Raw genomic sequence first — 26,593 nt, forward strand, 5'->3', positions numbered from 1 at the left:
TGTAGACAACACATCAACCATCGAAATACCTTGGTCTTATCCTTACACTCTCTTCCACTCAGACACACACAGCCCTCCCAACTGCAATAGCTCTGAAATAATCCTCAAAACACTTCATTCTGACCACTAGCTCCCAGCCTTTCAGTTCTCTCCCTCAGTGACTCCTCTCTTGGGCCTTTATTAAAATCCAGGCCTCTGATTCCTCTCCTTTTAGCCACTCTGCCATTCTGCTTCTCTGAATCTGTCCCTGGATTCAATGGCACTTCATCTCGCCGCCCTCCCCCCCCCCCCCCCCCCCCCCCCCCGCCCCTTCTGTCCCACCCGTATCAGTTCCATCACTGCCCCGGGGCTGCTGGGTGCTGCTGCTGGAGAGAATCCCATGGTGCTGACGATTACAGTTGCATTAAATTTGCAATCTTCAGCCTCCTCTGGGATCCCCAAGCTGCCTGGCAATTTCATAACTGGCTCTCCCACCCCTCGCCCCGACTCCTTCTCAGGAGCTTTATTTTGAAACTTCTCAACTCTCCTGACACTGCGGGTTGCCCTACTCCTGCAGATAACCTTAGCTTTTAACACTTCTCAGAGGAAAGAGAAGTCTTAAGGTGGGACCCCCGTCCCCCCTTCAACAACCTGCTGCCAAGCCAGAGTCTAATCCCATGGCTGCACTCAGGTCTTTGTGATTCTGCCCACCCCCCGTTTTCTCAGTGACCTGCTCTATCACCCCTTCTGCCCTGCTGGTGCCCAACATCGTCAGCCCTTTCCATGGCACGAAGCACTCTTGAGCCTCTCTTATTTCAAACAGCACTCCCTGGATCCCCAATCTCCCTGGAGCAACTGCCCCTCACATTCCCCAGCCCCATCTTAGCTTCTTTAAAAAGCTGTCTATAGACACTCTCTCCACTTCTTCACCTTCTATCCACACCTCAATTTACCACCATCTGGCTTCATCGCTGCACTGAAAGTACTCTCATGAGTGTCACCAACAGCCTCCTTCACTGTTATTAAATCCAAAGGGCAACTTGTGGTCCCCATTTCTCCTCATCCCTCTGTGACATAGGACTCCACTGCCTATGTCTTCCTTGTTACCATTTCTTTCCTTGATTTTTAGGTCCATCTCTTGGCACTTTGACATTGTCAGTTGTTTCTTTTCATTTTCCTTTTGTGAGCAGCTGCCTTCTGCCTGTCTTTAAAATCTGGGTTTCTCTGTTCATTCCCAGGACCAGTTTTCTCCCATCTCTATACAGTCCTTCTGGCCAAGCTAATGAAAACCCGTGACTTGAGCTGCCATTAGAGCTGCCCTGTGAGCCCAGAGCTCTCTGCGGAGCACCCGCTCACATCCCCACAGCCTGGGTGTGGGCCCAGCGGGCTAAAAAGACACCTCAGCTCAACATGATCCAAACCAAATTCATCTTCCACCCCACACCGCTCCCCTGCTTGATTTCTTTTCTCTCCCTTTACTCCCTCATGAGCGTACCTACGGAGGAACTTTGAGCCTTTTCCCTCCTTTGGTCCCTGCACATTCCTTCTTCCTGGCTCACCCTCTCCACCTTCCCTCATCTAATTCTCACCCAGTCTTCAGACTCTCAGCTCAAATTTCAATTTATCTGGGAAACCTTTCCCTACTTCCCAAATCGGAGGTGGTCAGCTGTCCCATGAACTACCGCAGGGTTGTTCATGACTGTATCTCTGTCACCTGACTCTCCCTGCCTGCTCGCTCGTAACACTGATAAGCTGGGAGTTCTGGAAGGACAAGGATGACATCTGTTGAATTTCCAGCACCTGGTACACACCTGGCACATACAAGGTAGGACATAAATGTATGGACTAAGTCAACGAATGGATAGAGAAACGTGAAAGCTGGAGCTGTCTTGCATGGTGTGCAACTCTTAAATGTGTTAGTATCTGGCTGTACACGGCCTCACGGTATGATATATTGTCATTTTATAAATTAAGGGATGTACTGTCATGGGAAACATGCTAGAATAACACAGCATATAGCATGAGAAAGCATCTGCATTTATTTATTTATTTATTTATTTATTTATTTATTTATTAAAGATTTTATTTATTCATTTGACAGAGAGACAGCCAGTGAGAGAGGGAACACAGCAGGGGGAGTGTGAGAGGGAGAAGCAGGCTCCTAGTGGAGGAGCCTGATGTGGGGCTCTCGAGCCCAAGGCAGACGCTTAATGACTACGCCACCCAGGTGCCCCTGCACCTGCATTTCTCGATTACATTTAAGGAAATTATTATCCAGGTAACTGGGTACTAAATGCTAAATCTGAAATGGCCATATTTATATGGGTCTGCTCAAATGCATGTGTTCCTAGCCTCCTTGAGTATCTTTTAAAAATTGCTTTGAAATGTATCTTCTTTTGTAGTAACTACTTTGAACTCATTTCTGTTGTCAGAACACCCACTTTGAACTTCTACTTTTCTACCTTAACTGCAACTAGTGGGACCAAACCACACACCAGAAATGCCAATTCGTGCTCTCAGCACAGAAGGACATAAAACTCACACTTTTAAAGATCTTAACCTTTAAATGGAAAAATGGCAAATACATTTGCAGTTTGAAGCCTGGGTACAGGCAAAATAGACAAATACAAGGCAAAACAAAATCTAATTAATACTGCTCTGTGTGTTACAAGAAGATAGAGATGGATAAACTTGGAGACTAAGACCTCACTGATGGGAAATGACGCTTATCTAGAAGTGAACGTGTTCCATAAACAAACCTTCCATATCGAAATCTGCTGTGACCTCCGCATCTTCACCAAGCAGGGTGGAGCTTGTCGATGATGGCAATGCAATGCTAATTTTCTCTAAACTCATTTCTTCCTCCAAATTTTTGATCCAGTCTGGACTTTTTAAAGTAATAGTTATAGTCCGACCCAGTAACTAGTTGATTAAAAGAAATGGAAAATAAAAATTCATTAGCATTAAAATTATCTTGGAATAAAGCGACTGCTTTAGTACACTATGCAATAGTCTAGGCTAAATTCAGCTAGATTCAATTCAACATATACTGAATTTTTAAGTAGCTTAAACACTCCCGGTTTTCCCTTTAAAAGCCTGTGTTGCTAAATCTAAGGTCTTCTCTTCCAGGATGCACACAGACTGAGGTTTCTTTTGCTGTAGCCAGTATCTTTCCCTGGCCAGATGTAAACTCACCACAACTTTGCTATATAATTTTATACTTCCTTTGATTCTGATCCACAGATTAAGTAATTGTTCCTACATGAAATAATTACAGAAGAGATGGACTGGCATTCCGCCTTTCCTATAAATGTGAGTGGCTTTTAGACAAAAGTTTAACCTATAACAGCCAAACACATTATAATTAAGTCACATTGTCCTGTTGACGTATTTAAAAAATAGTTTCAAAAAACCTGCAAACAGTCACAAGACTTCTTGGTCAAACAGAGACTGTGCACTAGAAAGACATTCTCGTTTAAAATCCATACCATGTGACAAAATTGCTTTCTAAAATGTAAGCTCTCTCCTACACAGTTTCAACTTCCTTCCTTTAAAGAGCTTCTGGAGTATATAAAATAAGTGAACTTTTCTGGTATTTCCAAAGGAGCTGTGTAGCTGTGACCAACATGCTGTGAAGACAGCCGGCATCTTTGTGGGTACAGATCTTCCTTGGCTCAAAGTGCTATCGACATTAGAATTCCCTGAAGGCACAGGATGGAGACACTGAAAGCTGCTGGCCTGAATGGTACAGTCGTTTTTAATAGTAATTTAGTATCCACACTGAGCTTTGAAGTCAGTGTCCTAAGAAACTAATAATCCTTTACTTGCTCATCAGACCAAATCAATTCCATTTTAGAACTTGGCAACAGATTTCATAGGTCTTTAAAGAACACACTCGAGAAGGTCATCCTTTAGGTTTACCCCACTTAAGCTATCTACTTTTCCCAGCTCCTTCTCTGGAATGGGAGAGCTCTTAAGGATCTACATCCTACAAGATGTGAGGCAGAAATAATGTTATTAACAAAGGCAACAGAATAGAGGTTTGGAAATATCTAACTTTGAAAAGGACGAATTAAACATTATTATATACTTTCCATAAATGTAATTTTTACAGAATTTTCAAAATATTTTTAGGGAGCTAAGAGTGGGTATTTTCTAAGAGCGTAACACTGATAACTAGACTTGAGGGTGAGGGACAGGGCTGAAAAGGCAGGGAAAAAACTAAACAAGGAAAATTATCAGAGAAAGACAAAAGAAGTACGCAGCAAGGGAGTAAGCTAACGTCAAATTGAGCGTTGCTCTTAAATATTTATATCCTCATGGGATGAAGTCATGCTTTAGAAAAACTAAGCTAGAATTAAATTTAAAAATCAGTAATTTCCATACAGTTAAGACACAACAAAGTTACAAGACCGGCAGGAAGGAATATCTGCAGCACAAATGGAAAGGGACTGAACTTTACACGAAGGCCGCTTCAGAAGATGAATAAATACCCCAGGGAAAAATAGGCTAAGGACATACGTTGCTCATTAGAAAGTACCAAGGGCCAATAAATGAAATAACCCACAATTAAAATCTTAACAGAAATGACATACCACTTCTGGTTTTTCAGGTTGTCAAAGTTAGAAATTACCCAATATCGATTAGGATGTAGGTATTAGGTAATCTGAGGCATAATATAATTAGATCCATACTTTCTGAAGAGCAATTAGGCAACAAGTATCAAATGGTAATATGCCTATATTTTCTAACCCAGAGGTCAGGAATAACAGGATAAGCACACAAAATTACAGTGGACACAGCACTCTCCTGGAATGTTGGTTTTAATAATTAAAAGTTGGAAACAATCTGGCTATTAGTAAGAGTTTGTTAAATAAATTTATGTATTTATCCACATAACGAAATTAATGCAGACATTAAAAACATATTTGCTCATATAGAAAAATGCCCATGAGACATTTCTCAAGTGCAGAGGTAGTGAGAAAACAGCATTTACAACACCATCTTATTTGTGTTTGTGCGCATATGTACGTATATGTGTACACGTATATCCCGCTTGTGTTACTACGTACACAAATGTATACATAATCCCATTGGTTTTAATATACATGCATCTATGAAGGTTAAGAGAAATTATTTTGTGATGTTTGGATTAGTGTTCTTCATTATTTCTTTCTTTATACTTTTCTGTATTTCACGATTTACTTTTGCTTGAGTGTATTACTATTACATTCAGGAAAAACCAGCATATAAAACCTATTTCAAAAGCAATACATGTGTGGAAACTGTCCTTTTACTCCAAGGAAACTGAAGTAATGTGACAGAAGAGCAAGCTCAGGGAGGACTTTCTGAGTTGCCCACTGTTAGAGAAATTAGGTCTGGATTTTAGTCCATCCTTCTAGTGACCACATATTTAGAAATTAAGGATCTGTCCAAAAGCATTTAGAAAAAATAGACACAGCACTTTATAGAAGTAAAACTATTCCAGGCCATTGATGTAAATTGCTTCCATCAATAATATTTTAAGTCAGAGGTTAGGAATACCTCCACTAATTAAAAATTTCTACAATATTTCAGTGGATGGATTTGTTATCTATGGGAATTATTTTACCTACACCTGAAAAAGGTATCTGGATACCACGATCCAAGCCAATAAAAGCAGTTCCTAGGAATAAAGAGTACCTTCCTCTCTTGCTTTCTTGTAAATAAAGCACATTTTCTTCATTTGATAGAAATCTTTCCTACTATGAATGAGACAGAATATCTATCCCAATTAATAAAGTTTCCATATAATAAAAATCCAGTTAGGTGATAAACATGTTTTCTTCTTTTTAAGATTTTATTTATTCATTCAACAGAGAGAGAGACAGCCAGCGAAAGAGGGAACACAAGCAGAGGGAGTGGGAGAGGAAGAAGCAGGCTCCCAGCGGAAGAGCCTGATGTGGGGCTCGATCGCAGAACGCCAGGATCACGCCCTGAGCCGAAGGCAGACGCTTAACGACTAAGCCACCCAGACGCCCCATAAACATGTTTTCTTTTTAGTCTGTTAACAATGGTAGTATCTTTAGGGAGGACCAAAATAATTCCAAGCTGGTCAGAAACAGTCTAAACAATAAATCTTAAAGCACACCATAAGGTCTTCTATAGTCCTGCACTGGAAATACATTTAGATAATTTTGCTGCCTGTCTATAAAAACATAATCTTCAGATACCTTATTTCAAATGGTTTAGAATCAACAAATGCTACCTTACCTCTTTACCATTTAGGTTCAAAACACTCAAGGCAGAGCTTCCCTCCAAAAATGTAACCCACATTTTATCTTCTACAAACCTTCAAGAAAGAGAAAAATAAACCATAAAAAAATAACCAATACCTTATATATAACTAGCCCTAAGACTAGCTCAATGACTATTGATCAACAAGGACCTATAGAGGCCAGGAAGTAAATAACAGGGAGAGCAGTAGGGCCACTGGTGACCTGGAGAGGGCACCCTTCCTCTAAAAGCTTTCAAATTCAAATTTCTTTCAAATAGTATGCTAATAAAGCAGTGGGACCTGTGGATCTCCATTTGTGATCCCTGCTAATGTAATCCTTCATTTCACTGACAAGGAAAAAAAGGGCCAGAGGTTTTAAGTGGCTTGTTCAAAGTGATCCTATAACGATAATGAGTTACAGGGCTAGAATCCAAGTCTCCTGGCTCCATAGTCCACAACCATGTATTTTCATGGTCTCAGTGACTTCCCTGAAGCAAATTTCCTTTGACCAAGAAATAAGATAGGGAGTTGTCATTAGAATATATATCTGACTGGCCCCAAGGTACCTCAGTTTATTATGGTCTTTGTCTTTATTCACTGACAGCCATTTACTCTCTTGGGACTTCGATGGACTTTGCTATGATTCTAAATTTGTAATTTTGAAATAAGAAACCCCCAAAAGGAAAAAAAATAAAAAGGACATTAGAACAAGTTATGAATAAGATGATCACTGACATGTAATAATGTTACTGTTTAAAAAAGAGGAAAACAAAAACATTATTAGTCTTATTTACAGAACAATTTTATACGTAGAACTACTTCCAATTATAATCAAGATCAGAAATCCTTGCAGATTTTTCAAAGGGGCAAATATGTACACGTGTACACACACACACACACACACACACACACACACACACACTTAACCTAGGATTCAAAAGTATGGCTTATGGAAATCAAGAGGAACAGGCTGTATTTTCTTCCTGTTTTCACCCATTAGGGTAAAAGCATCTAGATTTTTCCCCCAATTAATAGAAGTATCTACATTTGTCCCATTTACATTTCCAGGGAATCTCATATTTACAAATAAAGGGGTTTACAGATGTTGGTCATTCCTTAACAGTTGTTTTATTCTAGACCAAAAGGTAATGGTCAGTTTAGCTTTGCCGGTGATAGTAGTCCTATCCTCATTTACTTCCATTGTCTGCTTTTTCTATTCTAACTTGGTTGTCTGCAGGTGTAACAACCAGAATATTCCATGTGTGGAGACAACACATAGTTTTATAATGTTAGGGTAATATCTTATTTTGTTACCAATACTTTTTCTTTTTTTTCTTTTTTAAAGATTTTATTTATTTGAGAGAAAGAGGGTGAGATAGAGAGCACAAGAGTGGGGGTGAGGGGCAGAGGGAGAAGCATACTCCCCGCTGAGCAGGGAGCCTGATGTGGGACTTGGGGACTCCGGGATCATGACCTGAGCCGAAGGCGGACGCCTAACCGACTGAGCCACCCAGGGGCCCACCAATACTTTTTCAAATGATAACAAGCACTTTGGGGAAAGCTTCTGGCTCCCATTTAATACCAAGTTCCTTCGAGACTGGGTTATAAAGACAGGTTGTTTTCCTGTATCAGAGTCTTTCATTCCTAATGTACACTTTGGATTCTCTCTAACCCAGTGCCGTATTCTACACGCGCTCATGAGGACACTTGTCTGCTACTATGCTGCCCACATTTGTGCTCCTGGTAATCTGGCTTTCTGTACTTGGCAAGGCTTACTGTCATCTGTAAACTTGGAGACTTCACTATGTACTTCCTAGTGCCTTAGGATTTTAGAAATGTTTTATTTTAAAGCTTTGGGGTGGAACTTTGTTAAAAGATTTGAGGGATATATAAATGCAATTTCTTCTCTATTTGCTCATTTACTTTCTGAAAGGACTCTAGGTTTCCTGGGCATGCTTCTCACTCTACAGAAAGCACACCATTTTCAGTCTGTGGAGTACTCTATTTAGGATCTAGGGAAGCCATTACACAATTCTGGTCTTCCCAACTAGATCACGAGTAGGAATCGAGACTCCAATTTCTCCTCTGCTCTCCCGCAGCACCTAGTACAGAGATCCATCCATCAAATAGCTACAAAACATACCTAAACGAGTAGATGAAAAGCACAGAAAGGAATCAAACCTCTTCCCTATGAAAATTCAAACACATACATGTCATTCAATCTCTCAAAACTGCTGTACGCTTGGAAGAGAACATTTTTTTAAACAAGGGAAGAAGCATCTGGTTCTGCAAAAGGCAGATGGCTAAGTCAATGACAGAAATGAAGATGGTAATGGATGACTCCTGACTGTTCATCTGGTGGTGCTGCTTCTCCATTACTTGGAAATTAAGTGTGCTTAAAATTACTTAAAACATCAAATTTCTTAAAACAAGGAAGGAAAAGTCACTCTGCTGTACTCCTAACTCTCCTTACGAAAATAAAACAGTGATTGAAGCTTCATTTTTGCCATGGGCTTTGTTATACATTAGATGGTATGGGAATCTAAAATAGCACATCTAAATGTGCACATATTTTTGTCATCAATTGTTCACATAAACTTTTATTACTCAACTTCAAACTTTCTTTTTTTTTTTTTTTTAAGATTTTATTTATTTAACAGAGACAGCCAGCGAGAGAGGGAACACAAGCAGGGGGAGTGGGAGAGGAAGAAGCAGGCTCACAGCGGAGAAGCCTGATGTGGGGCTCGATTCCATAACGCCGGGATCACGCCCTGAGCTGAAGGCAGACGCTTAACGGTTGCGCCCCCCAGGCGCCCCTCAACTTCAAACTTTCTAACCAGAATTCAGTTTCGAAACCTATTAAGTCTTTGAATAGCATTTCTATAGTATGATTTTCCTGCAGTTTGGAAATAAAAATACAGTTGACCCTTGAACAACACAGATTTGAACTGCAGATTTCAGCTTATGTGGATTTTCCCCAATACAGTTCAGTACTGCAAATGTTTGTTCTCTTCCTTATGATTTTAATAACATTTTCTTTCCTCTAGCTTACTTTATGATAAGTATATAAGACATATAACATAAAAAATATGTGTGAATTGACTGTTTACATTATTGGTAAGGCTTCCAGTCAACAGTAGGCTATTAGTAGTTTTGGGGGAGTCAAAACTTTCTAAGTAGATTTTCAACTGCATGGGAGGATCAGTGCCCCTAACTCCCACATTATTCAAGGGTCTACTGTATTCATATGCTATTCAAACAACAAAAAGGTAATTTCTAATATAGAAAATATTTAGGAGTCATAAGCTGCTTTTAGACACTAAATATTTTACTCACCTTATGAGTATGACTTCACCAAAATTTGTAAATTGCTGCAGAAGCTCATCGATCAAAGCATCATCGAAAAAATTATTTTCCGGGACAGAACTTTTGATTGAGACCAATACTGTACCATCTGGTGGACCCTGAACTGCAATTACTTCTTTATAAATGTTTTGCCTCTCTTCAGCTTCAACTTCAAATATATCTATATCAATCAGGGCAACGACAGGCCTTAAGGCATAAAGGAAGATGGATGTGTTAGAAATGTTTAAGAAAGGATGTATTTCAAATAAATTTCAAGCACCATTAGAAATATCAAGATGGTTTAAACCTATGGTCAGAGGTCTTCAGCTCAGCTCGTCCATAGTGCAGCAAAGTGCCAGGAGTCCACGTGTAGAGGATTTTGCTTCCATCTTGAAAACTAGCATTTAGAAGATCTAAATCTTCAGCTGCAGTCAAAATAAAACAAACAAAAACAAACACACACACAAGAGAAGCCACATGAGCATGACAGATCACAGGGAGCCAGGAGCTAGCTTCTTCACTTTACTGGCTTCAGTTGCCCGAGGCTGGGATGCCTGATATGCTTGTTAAGCACCAGGAAGTCTAGATACCTTTAGAAAGGTGTTCTGATGAAATTATCATTTTATGCTTTACTTAGTAAAAATTAAGGCTTTACTTCTGAGATCACTGAAAGACCTGTGACCACATAGTGTTTCGTAAGTAACTCAACAGACAAGTAGCAGTTCATAATATTTACAAACCAGATTTAGTTATTCAAATTAAAAACCTTATTAGCACTCCATTGAAATTCTCATAAAAATTTCATAAAAACCTTTCATTGCTTCTATTTATATGAAATTATGTCACTGGAAGAAAATAGACTGAAACATTAAATTATTACGAGCAAGTCAGAATATTTTTTAAATTGTTTTATATTTTATTTCTTCAATTCTAGAAAACCTTGATTGAAGAAAGCAGCCCTCCTCCCTTGATATTTACATCATTCCCTTCTTCCTCATAAAATTTGCATTAGCTCATTTAAATGAGGAAGTCCATGTCCCAACCTGATCTATCAAAAGGCCACTTCCTTCTTCTCCAGAGGACACGGTCTGTCCAGGCAGGGGTGCGGCACTTTTCACTGGTGTCATAGTCGTCAGAAAACAAGTCATATTTGTATGTCGGAGCAAAGGTCACTTTTCCTTCTAAAAATCCTCTAAAAATCTAAAACAAACATATATAAAGTAAGTTATTCGGGAAAAAAAAAGTTCTGTTTTCATTCAGGCAAGCCATTCATTAAATGTCTATTATGTGCTGGAGAGTCACACAAAATTTGTGTCCATCAGATGAACACTTGTAACTGAATGGAACAAAGGTTAAGAAAAAATAACTTAGGACTTGTTCACGCCACTTGTTTGACATTTGATTAAACAAAGTAAGAAACATGAATAAGAGAATTCTACCAGAACTTTGAGCTGTAAGAGACAAAACTATAACGGATTTTAGAAATACTACAGTCTGACATCTAATTCTCAAATGAGGAAGTAAGACCTAGAAAGTTAAGTGGGCCCAAAGTGTTAGAATATCTAAGTCAGATGATCATGAAGGCACCATAAAGAGGCCTCAATCACCTCTTACCTAAAAAAAAAAAAAAAAAAAAATTATTTTAACCTTCCAAAATTTTGTGGTTGTGAGTTTTAAAAAAATAAGTTTTAGAAAGGCAGATAATATAAGAAACAAAAGAATAAATAAAGCAGACTACCACAGGGTCTTAAAGCCAAAAAACAGTGGCTCTGAAGACTAAGATTCTAAATTCACTACTACTGAAAAAGAAAGAACCAAAAATGTATACTCTTCCACTTAAGGTGAATCTTACAGAGACTTTAATATATTTTTTCTCCTGGGAATTATTACGAGTCTTTTTTTTTTTAAATTTTTTAAAGAAAAGGTAATTTTGTATATGTTAAACTAGAGACATGTATTTAAAAGCATAAAGAGACTCTAAGTGGACCGCCTGGGTGGCTTGGTCGGCTAAGCATCTGACTCTTGATTTCGGCTCAGGTCATGATCTCAGGGTCGTGACATCAAGCCCTACCGTAGGGCTCCACACTGGGTATGGAGGCTACTTGGGATTGTCTCTCTCCCTTTCCCTCTGCCCTCCCACTTTTTCTCCCCCTCTTAAAAAAAAAAAAAAAAAGAGAGAGAGAGAGAGAGAGAGAGAGACTGCAAGAGATTAAAAAAAAAAAAAAAGAACACTGTGATTAAGGAAAGCATGTCTCATAACAAAAGATCCCCTTCTTCTCCATGCAAGTATCTTCTTAAATATGTATATACCTGTCCAGCATTTTTTTGATTGATAAGCTGATCTCCTGCTATAAGAGAATCCCAATTTTGCTGTCTTATCAGCTCTTTAACTTCTTCATTAGGGAGATCAATGCGATAGTTGAAATCACCACACCAAAATACATAGTCATGGGAGAACAGCATCCTTCCCTGAATGCAAGGAGAAGAGATTTTAGATTCTAAACAGTCAATATGAAAAACGTTTTACAACTATTTCTTTGCCTCAGATACGCTTGCCTCCCCTGGCCAGGCCCTATTTATTTGACCCGAGACAAATAACACATGAAACATCAATTTAGGTGAACACTGAACAACTATCTTCAATTTTCAAAAACTGATAGAGAATTTGGAGTACATTAAAGTACATTTCAAAGCTTCATCTTCAAGAACAAGCAGTAAGAGCTTACCATTGGAAAACTCAATTTCCGTGCTATTTCTACAAAATCTTCATTTCTTTCTTTGACTTGTGATTGCCCTGCAGCAAAGTGGCTACAGACGAAGCAGAGGCTTGTTGTATGGAATAGCATTCGGATTGCAACCGCTCCCTTATTTCCAGTGGCACCTCCCATTCCAGTCTTCACAGTATCCACTGCAACGTCCCTTTAAAACGGAAGATTCTATATCAAAGATCGGAACTTCCAATAGTTCTGTGCATGTCAGAAATCAGGAATGTCTATGGCATAAATATAAGACTACAGTTTGAGGACAAGACTGTGCCACTGTATGGGAAAACTGTTAGTGACTCTTGAGTCAAAAACACATTTAAAACCAAGATTCATGAGTGTTTTCTCTGAAGCGACAAACATGACAGTTCTTTTGCTTGTTACGTGATGGTAGGAAGGAGCCTCCAGAGAGGGTGTCTACTGACCTGATGAAAGGAGCATGTTGTGGTCTGATAAAAACAAACAGGCAGACGCCCACCAACTGCTCAGAGGCCAAAAGCACATACTTGTTGTCTCTGGAGATGGTCTTCTGCAGTTCCACAGCCCAGAGCTTCTGATTTGTTGTGCTGGCAGAAAACATTAAAAAGGAATCTTTTAAAAGACATTGACGATACAGCCTATTTTATAAGGCAATTGTCAGCTCTACCTTTATGTACCTGAATTTCATAAGACTGCCAAACAGGCATGAAATCCACACCAACAGTGAAATCTTTATGTAGGCTGTTTTTTCATTTCCTTTAAAAAGAAAAACCTAAAATTTTGCCAAAAGAATACCATACTTCAAAGTTTATTATGCCTTTACAAAGAAAATCTGAGCATACTTATTAAATGAGTGCTCACCATTTGAGTAATCTTCAGTTATACTTTTTCTTTAGTAATCATTAGGATAAAAGAAGTACATGCTTCCAGACACATTTCCCCTTCTTTTCTTATTTTTCTGTACTATAATTAATATATTTTAAAAACTTATCATGGAAAATTTTAAACATGCATAAAAAAGAGATAATCATAAGATAAAGCACCATAAACCTATTACCTAGCTTCAACAATTATCAATATTTTGCCAATCTTTTTTCTTCCATCTCCCCTCACTTGTGTGTATGTGTATGTGTGAGAGAATATTTTAAACCAAATCTAAGACAAATGCCATTTCACCCATATATACTTTAGTATGCATTATCTAATACAATGGACATTTTTATTTTTACATAATCACAATGCCATTATCACACAATTCCTTAATATCACCTAATACTCAGTTCATATTTAAATTTCCCTAATTATCTAAAAAATGTCTTCTCACAGTTGGCTTCTTTATTTTTTTTTTTTAAAGATTTTATTTTTATTTATTTGACAGAGATAGAGACAGACAGCGAGAGAGGGAACACAAGCAGGGGGAATGGGAGAGGAAGAAGCAGGCTCATAGCAGAAGAGCCTGATGTGGGGCTCGATCCCAGATCGCCGGGATCACGCCCTGAGCCGAAGGCAGACGCTTAACCGCTGTGCCACCCAGGCGCCCCAACAGTTGGCTTCTTTAAAACAGGGTCCAGGTGCCTGGGTGGCTCAGTCAGTTAAGCAGACAACTCTTGGTTTCATGATCTCAGGGTCATGAGATAGAGTCCTGCATCCGGCTCTGTGCTCAGCGTGGAGTCTGCTTGAGATTCTCTCCCTCTCTCTCCCTCTGCCCCTTCCCCCACTCACTCATTACCCCCCCAAATAAATAAAATCTTAAAAAAATAAATCAATAAAACAGGGTCCAAATAGGGCCCACACACTGCATTTGCTTGCTGTATCTCTTGAATCTTTAATAGTCTCTCAACCCTCCCCACTCTATCCCCTTTCTGATGCTATTTATTTTTTAAGAAGTTGGGCCATTTGTCTGTAAGATGTTTGACAGGGTCAGGGGGTGGGGTGCCTGGGTGGATCTGACTGATGTGTCTTCACAGTATTTTAACTTGTCCCTCTAACTCTCATATTTGCTTTAAACTGGTTAAGTAGAAGCTTAAGAAGCCCATCCAAATTAATTTATTTGTTTTGGCAAAAATAACCTCATGGTTTGTGCAGTCCCCCTTGCACCAGAGCAGGAAGTATATAATCTCTGTGCTGTTACGCCTGATCCACTGTGCAGACTTTGACAATCTAACCAACTCTTTATAATGAAAAGTTCCCCCATTGATCCTGCTACAGTTTCACATCTATTGATCATTGCCATTACTTCACTAGGGGCTGCACAACGTTGATTTCATAACTGCAGCATTCCATAGGCATTTGTAGTAAGTTAGAATTCTTCTCTAAAGAACTTTTCTCAACTATTCCATTAGTCTGAAACACAGTTCATACAAAGGAGGTAGCATAAATGCCCGGGTCTTTACAGATCTTCAGAGTAGTAAGTTTGAACCTCCAAAGAACCCCCAAAAACCTTTAAAGGAGAGCGCAAAAAGGTGTTCTCATAGTTCCAGGCCACACACGTGATAAGTGCTAAGCCAGAATACGACCTCACACCCATTTATCTAATCTAACACCGCCATACCACCTCCAGAATACAGATCCAGCACATGGATTCTCCTCTACCACCTACTGTAATCCTACCACTACAACCTGGATTCTGAGAAGAGAATGATGGCTTTCATCTCTTTATCTAGCTCACTTCTCAAGTCCAGTGAACCCTACCCGATCATTCTATTTAAACTGCACCCCATCCCCCAACTCCACGTGTTCCATCCCCTTTATCTCTGTTTATTTTCCATTCCACTTACCAACTTCTACCAGACTACATACAAGCACACCTTGTCTTACTGTGATTTGCTTTACTGTGCTTCCCAGATATTGTGTTTTTTACAAATTGAAGGTCTGTGGCAACCCTATGTCAAGCAGGCTCATCAGTGCCATTTGTCCAACAGTATTTGCTTACTTCCTGTCTCTGTGTCACATTTTGATAATTCTCACAATATTTCAAACTTTTTTCATTTTTATTATATTTGTTATGGCGATCTGTGGTCAATGATTATGACTAGTGGAAAGCTCAGAAGATGATTAGCATTTTTAGCAATGAAGTATTTTTTAATTAAGGTGTGTACGTTGTTGGTTACACATGCCATTGCACACTTAGTAGACTACAGTATAATGTAAACTTAACTTTTATATGCATCAGGAAGCCAAAAAATTCTTTTGACTAAGTTTATTGAGATACTTGCTTTAGTACAGTGGTCGAGAATTGAACCTGCAGTATCTCTGAGATATGCCTGTAATTTACTGACTATAGTTATTGTTTATTGTCTGTCTCTTCCACTAGAATAGAAGATTCATGCAGGTAGGGACTTTTGTCTGTTTTATTCATTAATGTATCCTTAGCACCTAGAGTAGGTGCTCAATAGATACTGGTTAAATAAATGAATAATCACCACTTTACTAAAGAATAATTTGATTACACTCTACTTAGACCATCAATTGAATGATCTGGTACTAGGAACTATAAGAGTACATCCTATTTTAAGACCGGAATATGTATTTCCAGGAAAGAGAGTCAAAACGGCAAAATGAATAAAACTGGATTTCCTATCTACCTCCCTGTATGAGTGTTACTCACTTCAGCTAAGAAAAAAATTGCAATCATTTGCAATATATACCCATATTTTTATTATCAGCCCATATTTTTATTCTGAAAATCTTAAAAAAGGTCAGAAAAGATGGGCAACTGCCCAACTTTAAAAGTATACTTTCTTAAAATAAAACACTGAAACTTTAAGTTCCACAAGTAATTTGCATTTGTAATGAGGCTTCAGAACAGCAGTTCTCAAAGTGTGGTCTGGGAACATCCCTGGGGTTCCCCCAAACTCATGAGGTCAAAACCATCTTCATAATACTACTAAGATTTTTTTGTCTTTTTCACCGTGTTGACCAACACTGCATGATGATGCGAAAGCAACAATGAGTAAAAGTACTGATGTCTTCACATGAATCCAAGCACCAAACTGTACTAGAATTCATTAGTCCTCACTGCCATGCACTTGCAGTTAAAAAAAATGCCATTTCACCTAAGAATATCCTTGTTGAAGCAATAAACATTCATTATTCATGTGATCAAAGCTCAATCTTGAGTCCTATCTTTTTCATATTCTGTGATGAATAGGAAATACACACAAAGCACTTCTGCTGCACAGTGAAGTGTGATGGATGGAAAGGCATTGGAGCCCCATGTCTGGCTCTGTGCTCAGTGCAGAGTCTGCCTAAGATTCTCTCTTCCTTTCCCTCTGCCCCTCTCTGCCCCTCAAATAAATAAATAAATCTTAAAAAAAAAAAAAAGAAAGCACCTTTACATATATTCTCCCCATCTATCTTTGTAACAACTACTTAGTTATCTGCCTTCCACGTCCCTCAACTAGACAATTACTTTGTTGGCTTACCTTGCATTCACAATGTTTCCAGCATTCAACTCAACCATTTCTTCAAAACCAATTGCAAATATATCAGTTGGCTTACTTCTTTTATCTATAATTAAGCATCCAAGAAAAACTTCTAAAATGTTGCCTTAGTCAAATGGCATCCCCCCACCAACCCAGCACAACTAAGATCAACACCAGACATCATAAAATTCCATTTTTGTGTTTTATGTTTAGCCAAATTCAAAGTATAGGCAAAAACAACGAATGGGACAAAATTACTTTAAATTTAGCTTCTATTCAGGCCTCCTAAGTTTGCTTCTTTCAGACTGTTATTCTTAAAGATCCTCAAGTTCTTTCAGAAATCATTTTGAAAGAATTCTTGCTAAACTCTGCACCATGACACCCAGAGAAACAAGCCACTTCTCAAAGGCTGAAGTGAATAAAAATTGGGGAAGTAAAAGGATTCTTCAGAAAACGCCCCAAGTGGCTAAGAAATCATCTCAAATTAGAGATAACAGGAGGGATTTTTCACGTTCAAATTTGAAAACCAGAGGCTTGACCTTTTTACTACTTTCTTGGTAGAAGAATCCAAGAAAATTAATAGAGATCCAGGGGTTAAGGTGTACCCCTCTGTGTGAGCCATTAGCTCTCTCCTAACAGACAAGGAAGAAGAAAGAACAGAAGCTACTGGAGATAAGCAGCCCAGGGGCACTTGGGTGGCCCAAGTATTCAGAAATGAAGATAAGTAGCTAGAAAGGGCCTATAAATAGTATGAACTGAGAAACAAAAGTATTTATTGACTGCTCTTATGTACAAGGATTATACATGCCTCATCTCATTTACCACACACTTCATAAGACAGATTATTTTTGTCCTTTAGTTGCAGACAAGATCCTGAGGCTTTGGAGAACCTAAGCAACTTTCCCCCAAATTTACACGTAACTGCAGTGTGGCACAATGACGCCAGAACCAAGCTGCCTGAGTTCAAATCCTGATTTTGCCATTACAGGTCGCTTTCCCTGCTGCATCTTGGTTTCCTCATCTGTGAAATTAGAATAATAATTGCATCTTTGCAGTAGGTCTGTTATGGGGATTAAATGACTAGACCTACAGTACTAACAGAATTGTGGTGTTAGCTGTTCTTTTATTATTACTACTACGACAACAACTACAATTTCAAATTAGGTTCAATGTAAGTGAAAAGGGGCATTTCAGTAAAAGTCTGTTCTCTCCTCTTGTCTGTTAGGAGAGAGCTAATGGCTGAAACAGAGGGTACACCTTAACCCCTGGATCTCTATTAATTTTCTTGGCTTCTTCTACAAAGGAAGTAGTAAAAAAAAAAAAAAGTGATTACAGATAACTAAAAAAAAAAGAAAATCTGTATTTCACACTCTTCCTATGCATCTCACCTTTATACATATTACTTGCTAGATATGTACCATTTGAAAAAGGAATTTGAAGTGACTTTTAAAAAAAGAAGGCAGCCTCAAATTAATGATTCTAATCAAAATCTTAAAAGCATCCTCAGCTCAGTGTTTGGTTGAGGCTATTAATGACAACCAAGTTTTTCCAAGGATAAATCAGTACTGTTAAGTTATAAAGTGCCAACAAATGTCACAACCAGTTTTGTAAGATTTTTCATAATCTACCCCAAATACTTCTGACCTTAGTAACGAAACAGAGAACTAGATTTGAAAAACGGAACATACTAGGCTTAAAAAATTATCAATTACAAAATCAGCTTGCTTTCTGTCACTTTAAAAGTATAAGAACAGAACCAGTTTTTCTTATATGCATGGTTACCTTTAAAGGTTTGGCCTTCATACTTATAAATCCAAGTTTCTTTTATAAATTAATGCATCTTGTGACGTGTTACATTTGTTTTATAGATTAATAAATCAGAGTCAGGATTTAGTAAGTGAATCCATATTATAAAAAGCAGACCTTGAAACTCGTGGATGCCAGCTAACTTGGGTGCATCAAGAAGCCAGTCGGTGAGTGTCTGATTCTTAAAAGCTATACTGCGAAACTGCTTCCCACCATTCACGTTCCAGGTTCCAACACATACTCGAATTTTCTTGGGTTTTGAATACTTGTAGAAATTCTCACACATGCTCTTGAGTACTTTGGAAGATGCTAATAAAAACCAAAACACAACAGGATCTTAGCTGCATTAAATCACTTTTAGAAATTGGTTTTTATACCTGAGAAATGACGTATGGGAAGTTCAATTATCATCATAAGCACAAACAAGCATAAGATACATGCACAGCCCAGCACGATGCAAGTAACCAACACAATTTTTAAAAAAATTTGACATTTAATAATCACAGTAAAACTGCTATTTCAAAATTATTGCAACAACTTAACACATGCAGAACAGTTCTGTTTCAATGAAGTAGTACATTGTTTTATAGTGTACAAAACTAGAGACTCTACATTTTTAGGAATATAGCTATTGATTTTCATATATCTCTCATTTAAAGGCTCGTAAAAATATAAATCTTTTTTCTTATTTCCAAACAAAAACATTTAAGAACATTTACATTTAAGATTCTAGCTACTGACAGGTGGCTTGATGAAAAATGGCTCCTTGACAAAAACACAAATTATGTACGCTAATGAGACTTTCAAAGATTGAAGTCGCTAGAAAATTCTTCCCATCTCACTGGGAGTAGTAGCCAAAGTCCCTAACACTGGTCTACAAGGCAATCTGCATTGCCATCCTGCCCTCATCTGCTACCTCTTCCCGTTGGCTCACTGCTCGAGCCACTGACTCCCTGCTGTTTCAGTAAGAGGCCAGCCTGCTCCTACCACAAGGCCTCTGCGCTGTTTCCACTGCCTGCAACATTCTTCCCACGCCTCCTTCGGGTATTTCAGTTCCAGTGAGGCTTTTCCTGATCATCTTATTAAAATTTGCATGCTGTCCCTAACCTTCCATATCCCTTCCTTGTTTTATTTTTCTCTATAGCATTTATCACCATTTACACACTGTTTTATTTATTTATACTGTAACTGTCTGTCTCCCCTCTCAAGAGTGGAAGTTCCACGAGGGCAGAAATGTTGGTCTGTTTTATTTACTGCAGCATCTCTAGTCACTAGAAGAGTGCCTGGCGCATAGTAAGTGCTCAGTAAATCACTGTTAAATGAATGCTCAGAACGTTTGGATCCTCAATCTCTGCCCTGTGTATTTTTTGATTACCATCTTCCTTCTAAATCACACTTCATTTTGATTAAATTAAATTCTTGGCACTTAAAGTAGCTAGAACCTTAACAGGACATCAATCTAAAAACAGAGAATGAACACTTAATTGGCAATTAACTGTTAAGAGGAGAAGGAAATCACAATGATTCTCACCTTCTACCACATGATTTTATTTTATTAATTATTTTATGATACTAAGATACAGCAGACTCGTGAGAAAATGAGAGTGAAAAAGGCAAATAACATCTTAGTATTATAATAAAAATAGTTTGACCTGTGAATCTCCTGAGGGAACTGCTGTATATACAAGCCCACCGCCACTGTTCCCAGGGACAGACATGCAGATAGCTAGCCCTCTTGCTATTTGATTTGATTACTTGTAGAAGATGCTGGGTGGTAATGGAAGCAGATGATTTGTTCCGGTCTGTTGGTGTGGTTAACTAAAAGCTGGCCATACCTAGAGAATCATTCTCTATGACATGCTCTTTATCACTATATCACTTATTGTTATTATTATGAAAACTGCCTCTGTGATCCATTCTATATCAAAACACAAGTTCTGTAATGATTTAACAGCTTAAAATACTCAGCAAGACAAATAATGAATTGTGTGAAAACATGTTGCCATGTTGTGTGAACTAATAAAGTCAAATCACTTTATAAATGGAATAAAATGGTTTTAAAATTTTCTGGTTTATTCTTAACTGGTTGGCACTTTAATGTGCAGAAAGAAATGAGTCTGTGTTCAAACAGATGTCCATTACTAAATGCCATATCATTTCAGAAAATGGATTTCATTACGTAACTCAAAAATATACTCAAGTGCTCTCTTCTTCCATCCTTCTCACAAAAATAACCAATAGTTTCTCAAAACATTCTGAACAGTAACTAAGCAAAACAAATTTTAAGTGATACCAAATTTTAAGTGAAGGGAAGAAAAGATGTCTTTTTCTGCTAAGTTTCTGACAAAGTTTTAGCCTTTTTTGTTCCTTTTGCCACAGATTCATGTTCAAGGACAAGTTCATAAACCTTGTCCAGAAAAGGCAGGCATGAGATTCATAGGAACAGGAAACGTGAGAAAAATAATGACCTTTAGGTCCTAATCACTTAACGCCTCTAACTTTGTTAGCAGCCTTGATGCTTTTTGAAAGAATTCAGATCACATTTTGGTGCAGGTCTTATGGCTACAGAAAATATTTCCTCCACAGTATGAGAAAATAAGTCAGTGCTTTTTCAAATATTGTATGTGAGAAACGTTGCAAAGTAGTCATCAATATCACAGACAGTACTCTGAAATTAATCCAAAATAGTCTTGTCTGGGTTTTTCCCATCAGCCTATTAAGAGTACAAGGCAGAACACTAATAATGTTTGTTCAATGAAATATAAAAGTGAAATTAAAACTAGATGAGCTCTATTTAATTAGAATTAAGCATTTGCTATAGGAAGACAGACAGCATTACATATTTCCTTCTAAACAAGGTACTTAGTTTTCTCGACCTTAAAATTTTTTTCTCAGATTAAAACAAGATATCAATTTACCCTGTTAGAATCTGAGGGCAAAATAAGAGAAAGTTTCCATTTATATGGCTTTATTTATTTACAGTATCAACTTTAGAAAAATAAAGAAAAATTTGCTTTTATTTACAGATTGGTTTTCTATACTGTACCTGACTGTAATGTCTGTTCAGAAACTATGGATGCATCAAGAAGAAAACAAAGAATCATTAGTAAAACAACAAGTTACAAATAAAATCTAGAGTGTTATGACAATACATTCTAAGATGGCCTCCCTTTCTCTTTTAAGTCGATTTGATGACTTTATTTTTTCTGATGGCTATAGGACACTGAAGATTAAAAATAAATGACGATATCTGATGCAAACCCTCAGCATCTAAGAAAAATCCTACAGTGACTCAGTGATGTCCAGATTTTCAGAATCAGGAGGTCCTTGGCCTGCTTTTCAGGCTGCTCATGTGTGTGTGTGCGTGTGTGTGTGTGTGTGTGTGTGTGTGTGTGTGTGTGAGCATGCATGTGTGCGTGTGTACCTGCATGTGAGGGAGAATACCTAAGGAGCTAGAGAATATTGAACACATGAAAGATACTACCCTAATATATACCTTTTAGTATTCTTTCTGGGACTCAGTTGGTAAGTACAACCAGTTCAGTTATAACAAAGCATACACATTCCAAAAAAAATCAGCATGCAGGGTAAAATTATACAAATTCCTATAGCCACAGAGCTTAGCGGGAAAAAAAAGGGCTTAGGGCACAACACTCAAAACCTTCAACAGTGACACGCCAATAAAGATGGGAACCTAATAAAAATAGTAGTACAGTTTTACAATGTTAAACAGCTTGAGAGGTATGAATACTCCTTAAATATGGCACTTCGTGTTGAAAAAGACCTGAAGTTTGCTTGTAGAAGTGGGTGTCAGGAGGGTTGCCGCTTGTGAGTAAGCTGACCCTTAAACACACGGGTATGAACTGCACCAGTCCACTCAATATGTGAATTTTTTTCGTTAAATACAGTACTGTAAATGTATTTTCTCTTCCTTTTGATTTTCTTAACATTTTCTTTTTTCCAGTTTACTTTGTTGTAAGAATATAGTATATAATACATATAACATTCAAAATATGTGTTAGTCAACTGTTTATGTTATCAGTAAGGCTTACAATACACAGTAGGTAATTAGTAGTTAAGTTTTTGAGGAATCAAAAGTCATACATGGATTGTCGACTAGGGGGTGGGCACTCCAAGCCCCGTGTTGTTCAAGGGTCAACTGTAATTGTGAAAGATGGAAGAAGGGTTCTCTGAAATTGGGATGGAAACTGGGTAACACCAGATGTGAATAGGTATGTCTCATAACACACCTGGGGAACTGAGATAGAGAGAGGTTTGAAGTGTACGCATAAGTGTATGTTTTGTGTATTTCTTTCTACCCATCCAAGTTCTGCTGGGTGAAACCATGCATAAACTAATGGAGAACGGACATTATACCCAAAATGTTCCCTCATAGAGCATTCATGTTGGAACAAATTCCCATTCTCAGAACAAGCATTATCGCAGAACTGACAGTACTTCTTTTCAGGCTTATTTGACACATAGGAAAATGTGCAGGGAAATAAAAAAAAATAATGATCAAGTCTGGGAATTCTTAGCTTCCTCACTTCTTTCCTTCAATTGGTTACTTTCAACAGTTGCTTAGCAATGCCTCCATATCAAAGTAGGCAAAGGTGGAAAGAAGTGATAAGATGCAAATCAGCCAAGTCTCCACTGCTGGGAGCCAGGAAGAAAGCCTGAAGTTAAAAGTAGTAGTTAAGATCAGACTTTGTTTTCTGGAGCTTTAATAGGGTCTTAGTCCCCCAGCCTAGTAATAGATCTCTGAGGGGCTAACCGTAATCAACTACCCCCAGTGCCAACCAGAATTCTGAAAGAATCCATCATGATCTAAGAGTGCATTATTTGACAAGGAACAATTTCTCTTACATGCACAGGGAAAACTGAAAGGTTTGGTGTGGGGATAACAGAAGAAGCAAAATGTTCAGAGTGTTAAAAAGTTAAGATGAAAAAACATGGAATTAAGGAAGTTAATTCATTAAGTTCTACAATGAATCTTGAGTTTTCCCATGATACTAAATACATACTCAATGACATGAGCTCGAATTCTTTTGATTTTAATAAAAGACTCAGTGAAAGATAAAAAGCCACCCTGAAAACCATATATTTGTCAAATATTAGTGTCCAATAATAAGCAATATTTTAAATTATTAATATGATTTAATGCCTGTTCAAACAAGACCAAGTTATAGAAATCTGGGGTTAGTAGTTAGCAAAATAACCAATATAGGTACTGTTTTTCCCAGTAAACCTTTTGTTTTCTATATTATATAATTAGGTTATTGAATGTTCTATTAAAAGTACTAGCTGAATATTCTATGAAATCCTGCCTTATATAAAGTTAGCAATACTTAAACCATTTACCCCCTCAATCATATCAATAAAAGAAAACATGCATGGGCCTCATTTCAGAGCTTAGTAATACCACTGATGATAAAAACATTTCAAAAGAGATCAACTTCCTTTGGAGAATGCAATTTTTAAAAATTACATTGATAGAAATTTCTCCCAAAACTATTTTAATCAACTCAATCTAAAAAATATTTATGTAAGTAAGTTTACATTTATTTCTTGGACTTTAAGAAGGGATATAAATAACATAAAGTAATCAAAATATAAAGTAAGTACGCATACCACGCAAACTTCCTGTAGTTAAAAGTGCTCGAGCTTTGTCAGCTAAATCACTATTTAGAGTATTTCCCAGCAGTAAAACATCTATGGCCTCTTGCTTGGAGCTGTCAAAGAAGTTATTCTGAATCGTTCTAGTAACAGAACGAGCACCATCTTTTAACTTTCCAGCCTGTTGGGAAAAAAACAGCATGGATTTTTGTTCCAAAGAGTGTTGTTTTTACTTAGTAGTAACATTTTGAAGTTTTAAACCAGTTTTATATGACTTTACTGCAATAAAAAGGACCTAATCATTCAATTTTGAATATCAAATCATCATATTAAAATGGCTCAAGATGTCATTGTTTCTTTCCCTTTTGGATAAAAGCTCTCCACAAAAAGATGGGAAAAGCTCAATACCATAACCTCATCCACTAATGATATCGAGAGCTGTAAATGTTTAAAACTGTTTACTATAAAGGAAATAAAGTGAAGTATACTTATTTAAAACAAGAAAGCTACTTCTTACACTGTGACTTTTAGAACTGGGGATGGGATGGGTGGGGGGGAGCAGAGGAGATCAAGGATACGGTGCACTCACATGCTCTTAGAAAAACTTCAAAGCACTTTAACAGTAGAAAAATAAAATTGGAATTGCTCCCAAATAACTTTAATATTAGTTAAAACAGACTGAATATAAGAATGAAGGACTAGTCTAAAAAGGAATTTATAATTACAGTTCATAAATAAATATTAAATGCAAACTACAGTTCATATATCTTAAGTCATTTTATTGCCTATGTAAATATAAATAATAAAAATGATAAACTTAGGCCAATTCCTATAGTGAGAGAGCTGATTATAACTTTGTTGAGTACAGCTGAGACACAATGTTACATTAGTTTCAGGTGTACAACACAGTGATTAGATAACTCTCTCTGTTACCCTATGCACACCACCAGTGTAGCTACCATCTGTCACCATGAAACGTTGTTACTATACGGTTGACTATATTCCCTATGCTGTGCCTTTTATTCCAGTGATGCATTCATTCCATAACCGGAAGCCTGTATTTCCTGATTATAACTTTTAATGAACACATATTTCACTCAGACACGTTAGTTACCATAAAGATTTCTTTTGATCTTAACGGATTTTGATGACTGTTAAAAAAAAATGACAAAAAACCCAACTCTTGCCTTTTAGAAAAATGCTTCAGTTTGCAATATGTAATTTTCATTCCTTATTGAAATAACAGTAATTTGAGAATTAACACGTTATTTCCTCCCACATAACACATACAAATGACATTATTTGAAAAGACACTCACCATTCATATTATCAGGCAATTAATCAAAAGGAACCCAGAGAAAGGAAAAGAAAGAGCAGTTCAGATGTTAGAGTTTAGTTCAATTCAGACTAGTATATTTAATATGTGAAATTTTGTTTCTATTATGTTAGAGACAAAAGACCACTGAAAATATATGTAACCTCTATTTATAGATTGTCTTAGTCACTGCAGAAACAAAAAGTCAGAAGAACATAAAAGAATATTTTAAGCAACAGTTGTAGAGAATCGAGTTTTAACAGTAAGACTGATATTCTCTATTTTAAAGGAATAATAAATGAAGTTTAACAATTCCAGGTTTTCAAAAATAGGGCCCATTTAAAAAGTAAATATTTGTAAATGTCAATAAAATCATTTCTGTGAATTGAACAAAAGACGCTTTGCAGGTAAGGCTAATACCTCTGAACAGAGAGAGGCATATAACATTTTATGAGACAAAGAAGAGGAAGAAGATTTAGAAATTAAAAGAAGACTTAGAGATGATGAAGGGTCTTCAAAGAATTTTAGGTGCTGTATGGAGGGGGCTGCAGAACTATTAAAATGATAAATGTCTTTATTTCTATACTCCATGTAGTCTGAAGAATTGTAGAAATTAAAAATGTTAATAAAATCCAACTGAAAACAGGAGGCTTAAAAGGCAATATTTAAGCATATAAAATAAGTCCTTTAATAAGTGCCAAATACTAGAGGAGAAAGGGTCCGTAAATAAGGCCAGCAATTAGAAACTAATGATGAGGCACAGAATTATAAGTAAGTCCATCTCTCACACTTTTGTACATTTTGATAGCCTCCTTTTCAAGGTAAGGTAAATAAAAGAATAGAAACTTAATAATCAAGCCCTAAAGGTGTTGGGCTCATAGGAAGTGTTGCGTAAACTGTCCACTGATTTGTTCATCCATCCACTATTTGTCACGATTCTATTAAACAGTAGGCACTACAGGTGCTGGGAACACAAAGCCAAATGTGATAGGTCCCTTTATCAGGATGACTATGGTTAAAAAAAAAAAAAATCCTATTCATAATCAAAATAAACAATATAAAAAGTAAAACAGATATGTAAGGGAAAATCATGAAAAAAAATGTAAGCAAT

General features: G+C 37.3%; 1 protein-coding gene across 7 annotated transcripts in view; it reads right to left on the bottom strand.

Moving 5' to 3' along the window:
- SYNJ1 (synaptojanin 1) overlaps positions 1–26,593 on the bottom strand; it is a 91,947-nt gene that overhangs the window by 24,769 nt on the left and 40,585 nt on the right. For 5 of the 7 annotated variants that reach the window (XM_048215003.2, XM_057306622.1, XM_026513001.4 and 2 more), the window contains exons 12-22: positions 24,183–24,348; positions 18,669–18,860; positions 16,746–16,830; positions 12,768–12,908; positions 12,307–12,499; positions 11,891–12,049; positions 10,624–10,780; positions 9,888–10,005; positions 9,572–9,787; positions 6,232–6,310; positions 2,739–2,901 (exon numbers count right to left, since the gene is read on the bottom strand). In XM_048215003.2, coding sequence (XP_048070960.1) covers positions 2,739–2,901; positions 6,232–6,310; positions 9,572–9,787; positions 9,888–10,005; positions 10,624–10,780; positions 11,891–12,049; positions 12,307–12,499; positions 12,768–12,908; positions 16,746–16,830; positions 18,669–18,860; positions 24,183–24,348 — 1,669 coding nt within the window. The remainder of the gene's footprint in view (positions 1–2,738; positions 2,902–6,231; positions 6,311–9,571; positions 9,788–9,887; positions 10,006–10,623; positions 10,781–11,890; positions 12,050–12,306; positions 12,500–12,767; positions 12,909–16,745; positions 16,831–18,668; positions 18,861–24,182; positions 24,349–26,593) is intronic. The other 2 variants (XM_048215005.2, XM_048215004.2) reach the window with 1 other exon arrangement.

This window comes from Ursus arctos, unplaced genomic scaffold, assembly GCF_023065955.2.
Source record: "Ursus arctos isolate Adak ecotype North America unplaced genomic scaffold, UrsArc2.0 scaffold_4, whole genome shotgun sequence".
Lineage (NCBI taxonomy): Eukaryota > Metazoa > Chordata > Mammalia > Carnivora > Ursidae > Ursus > Ursus arctos.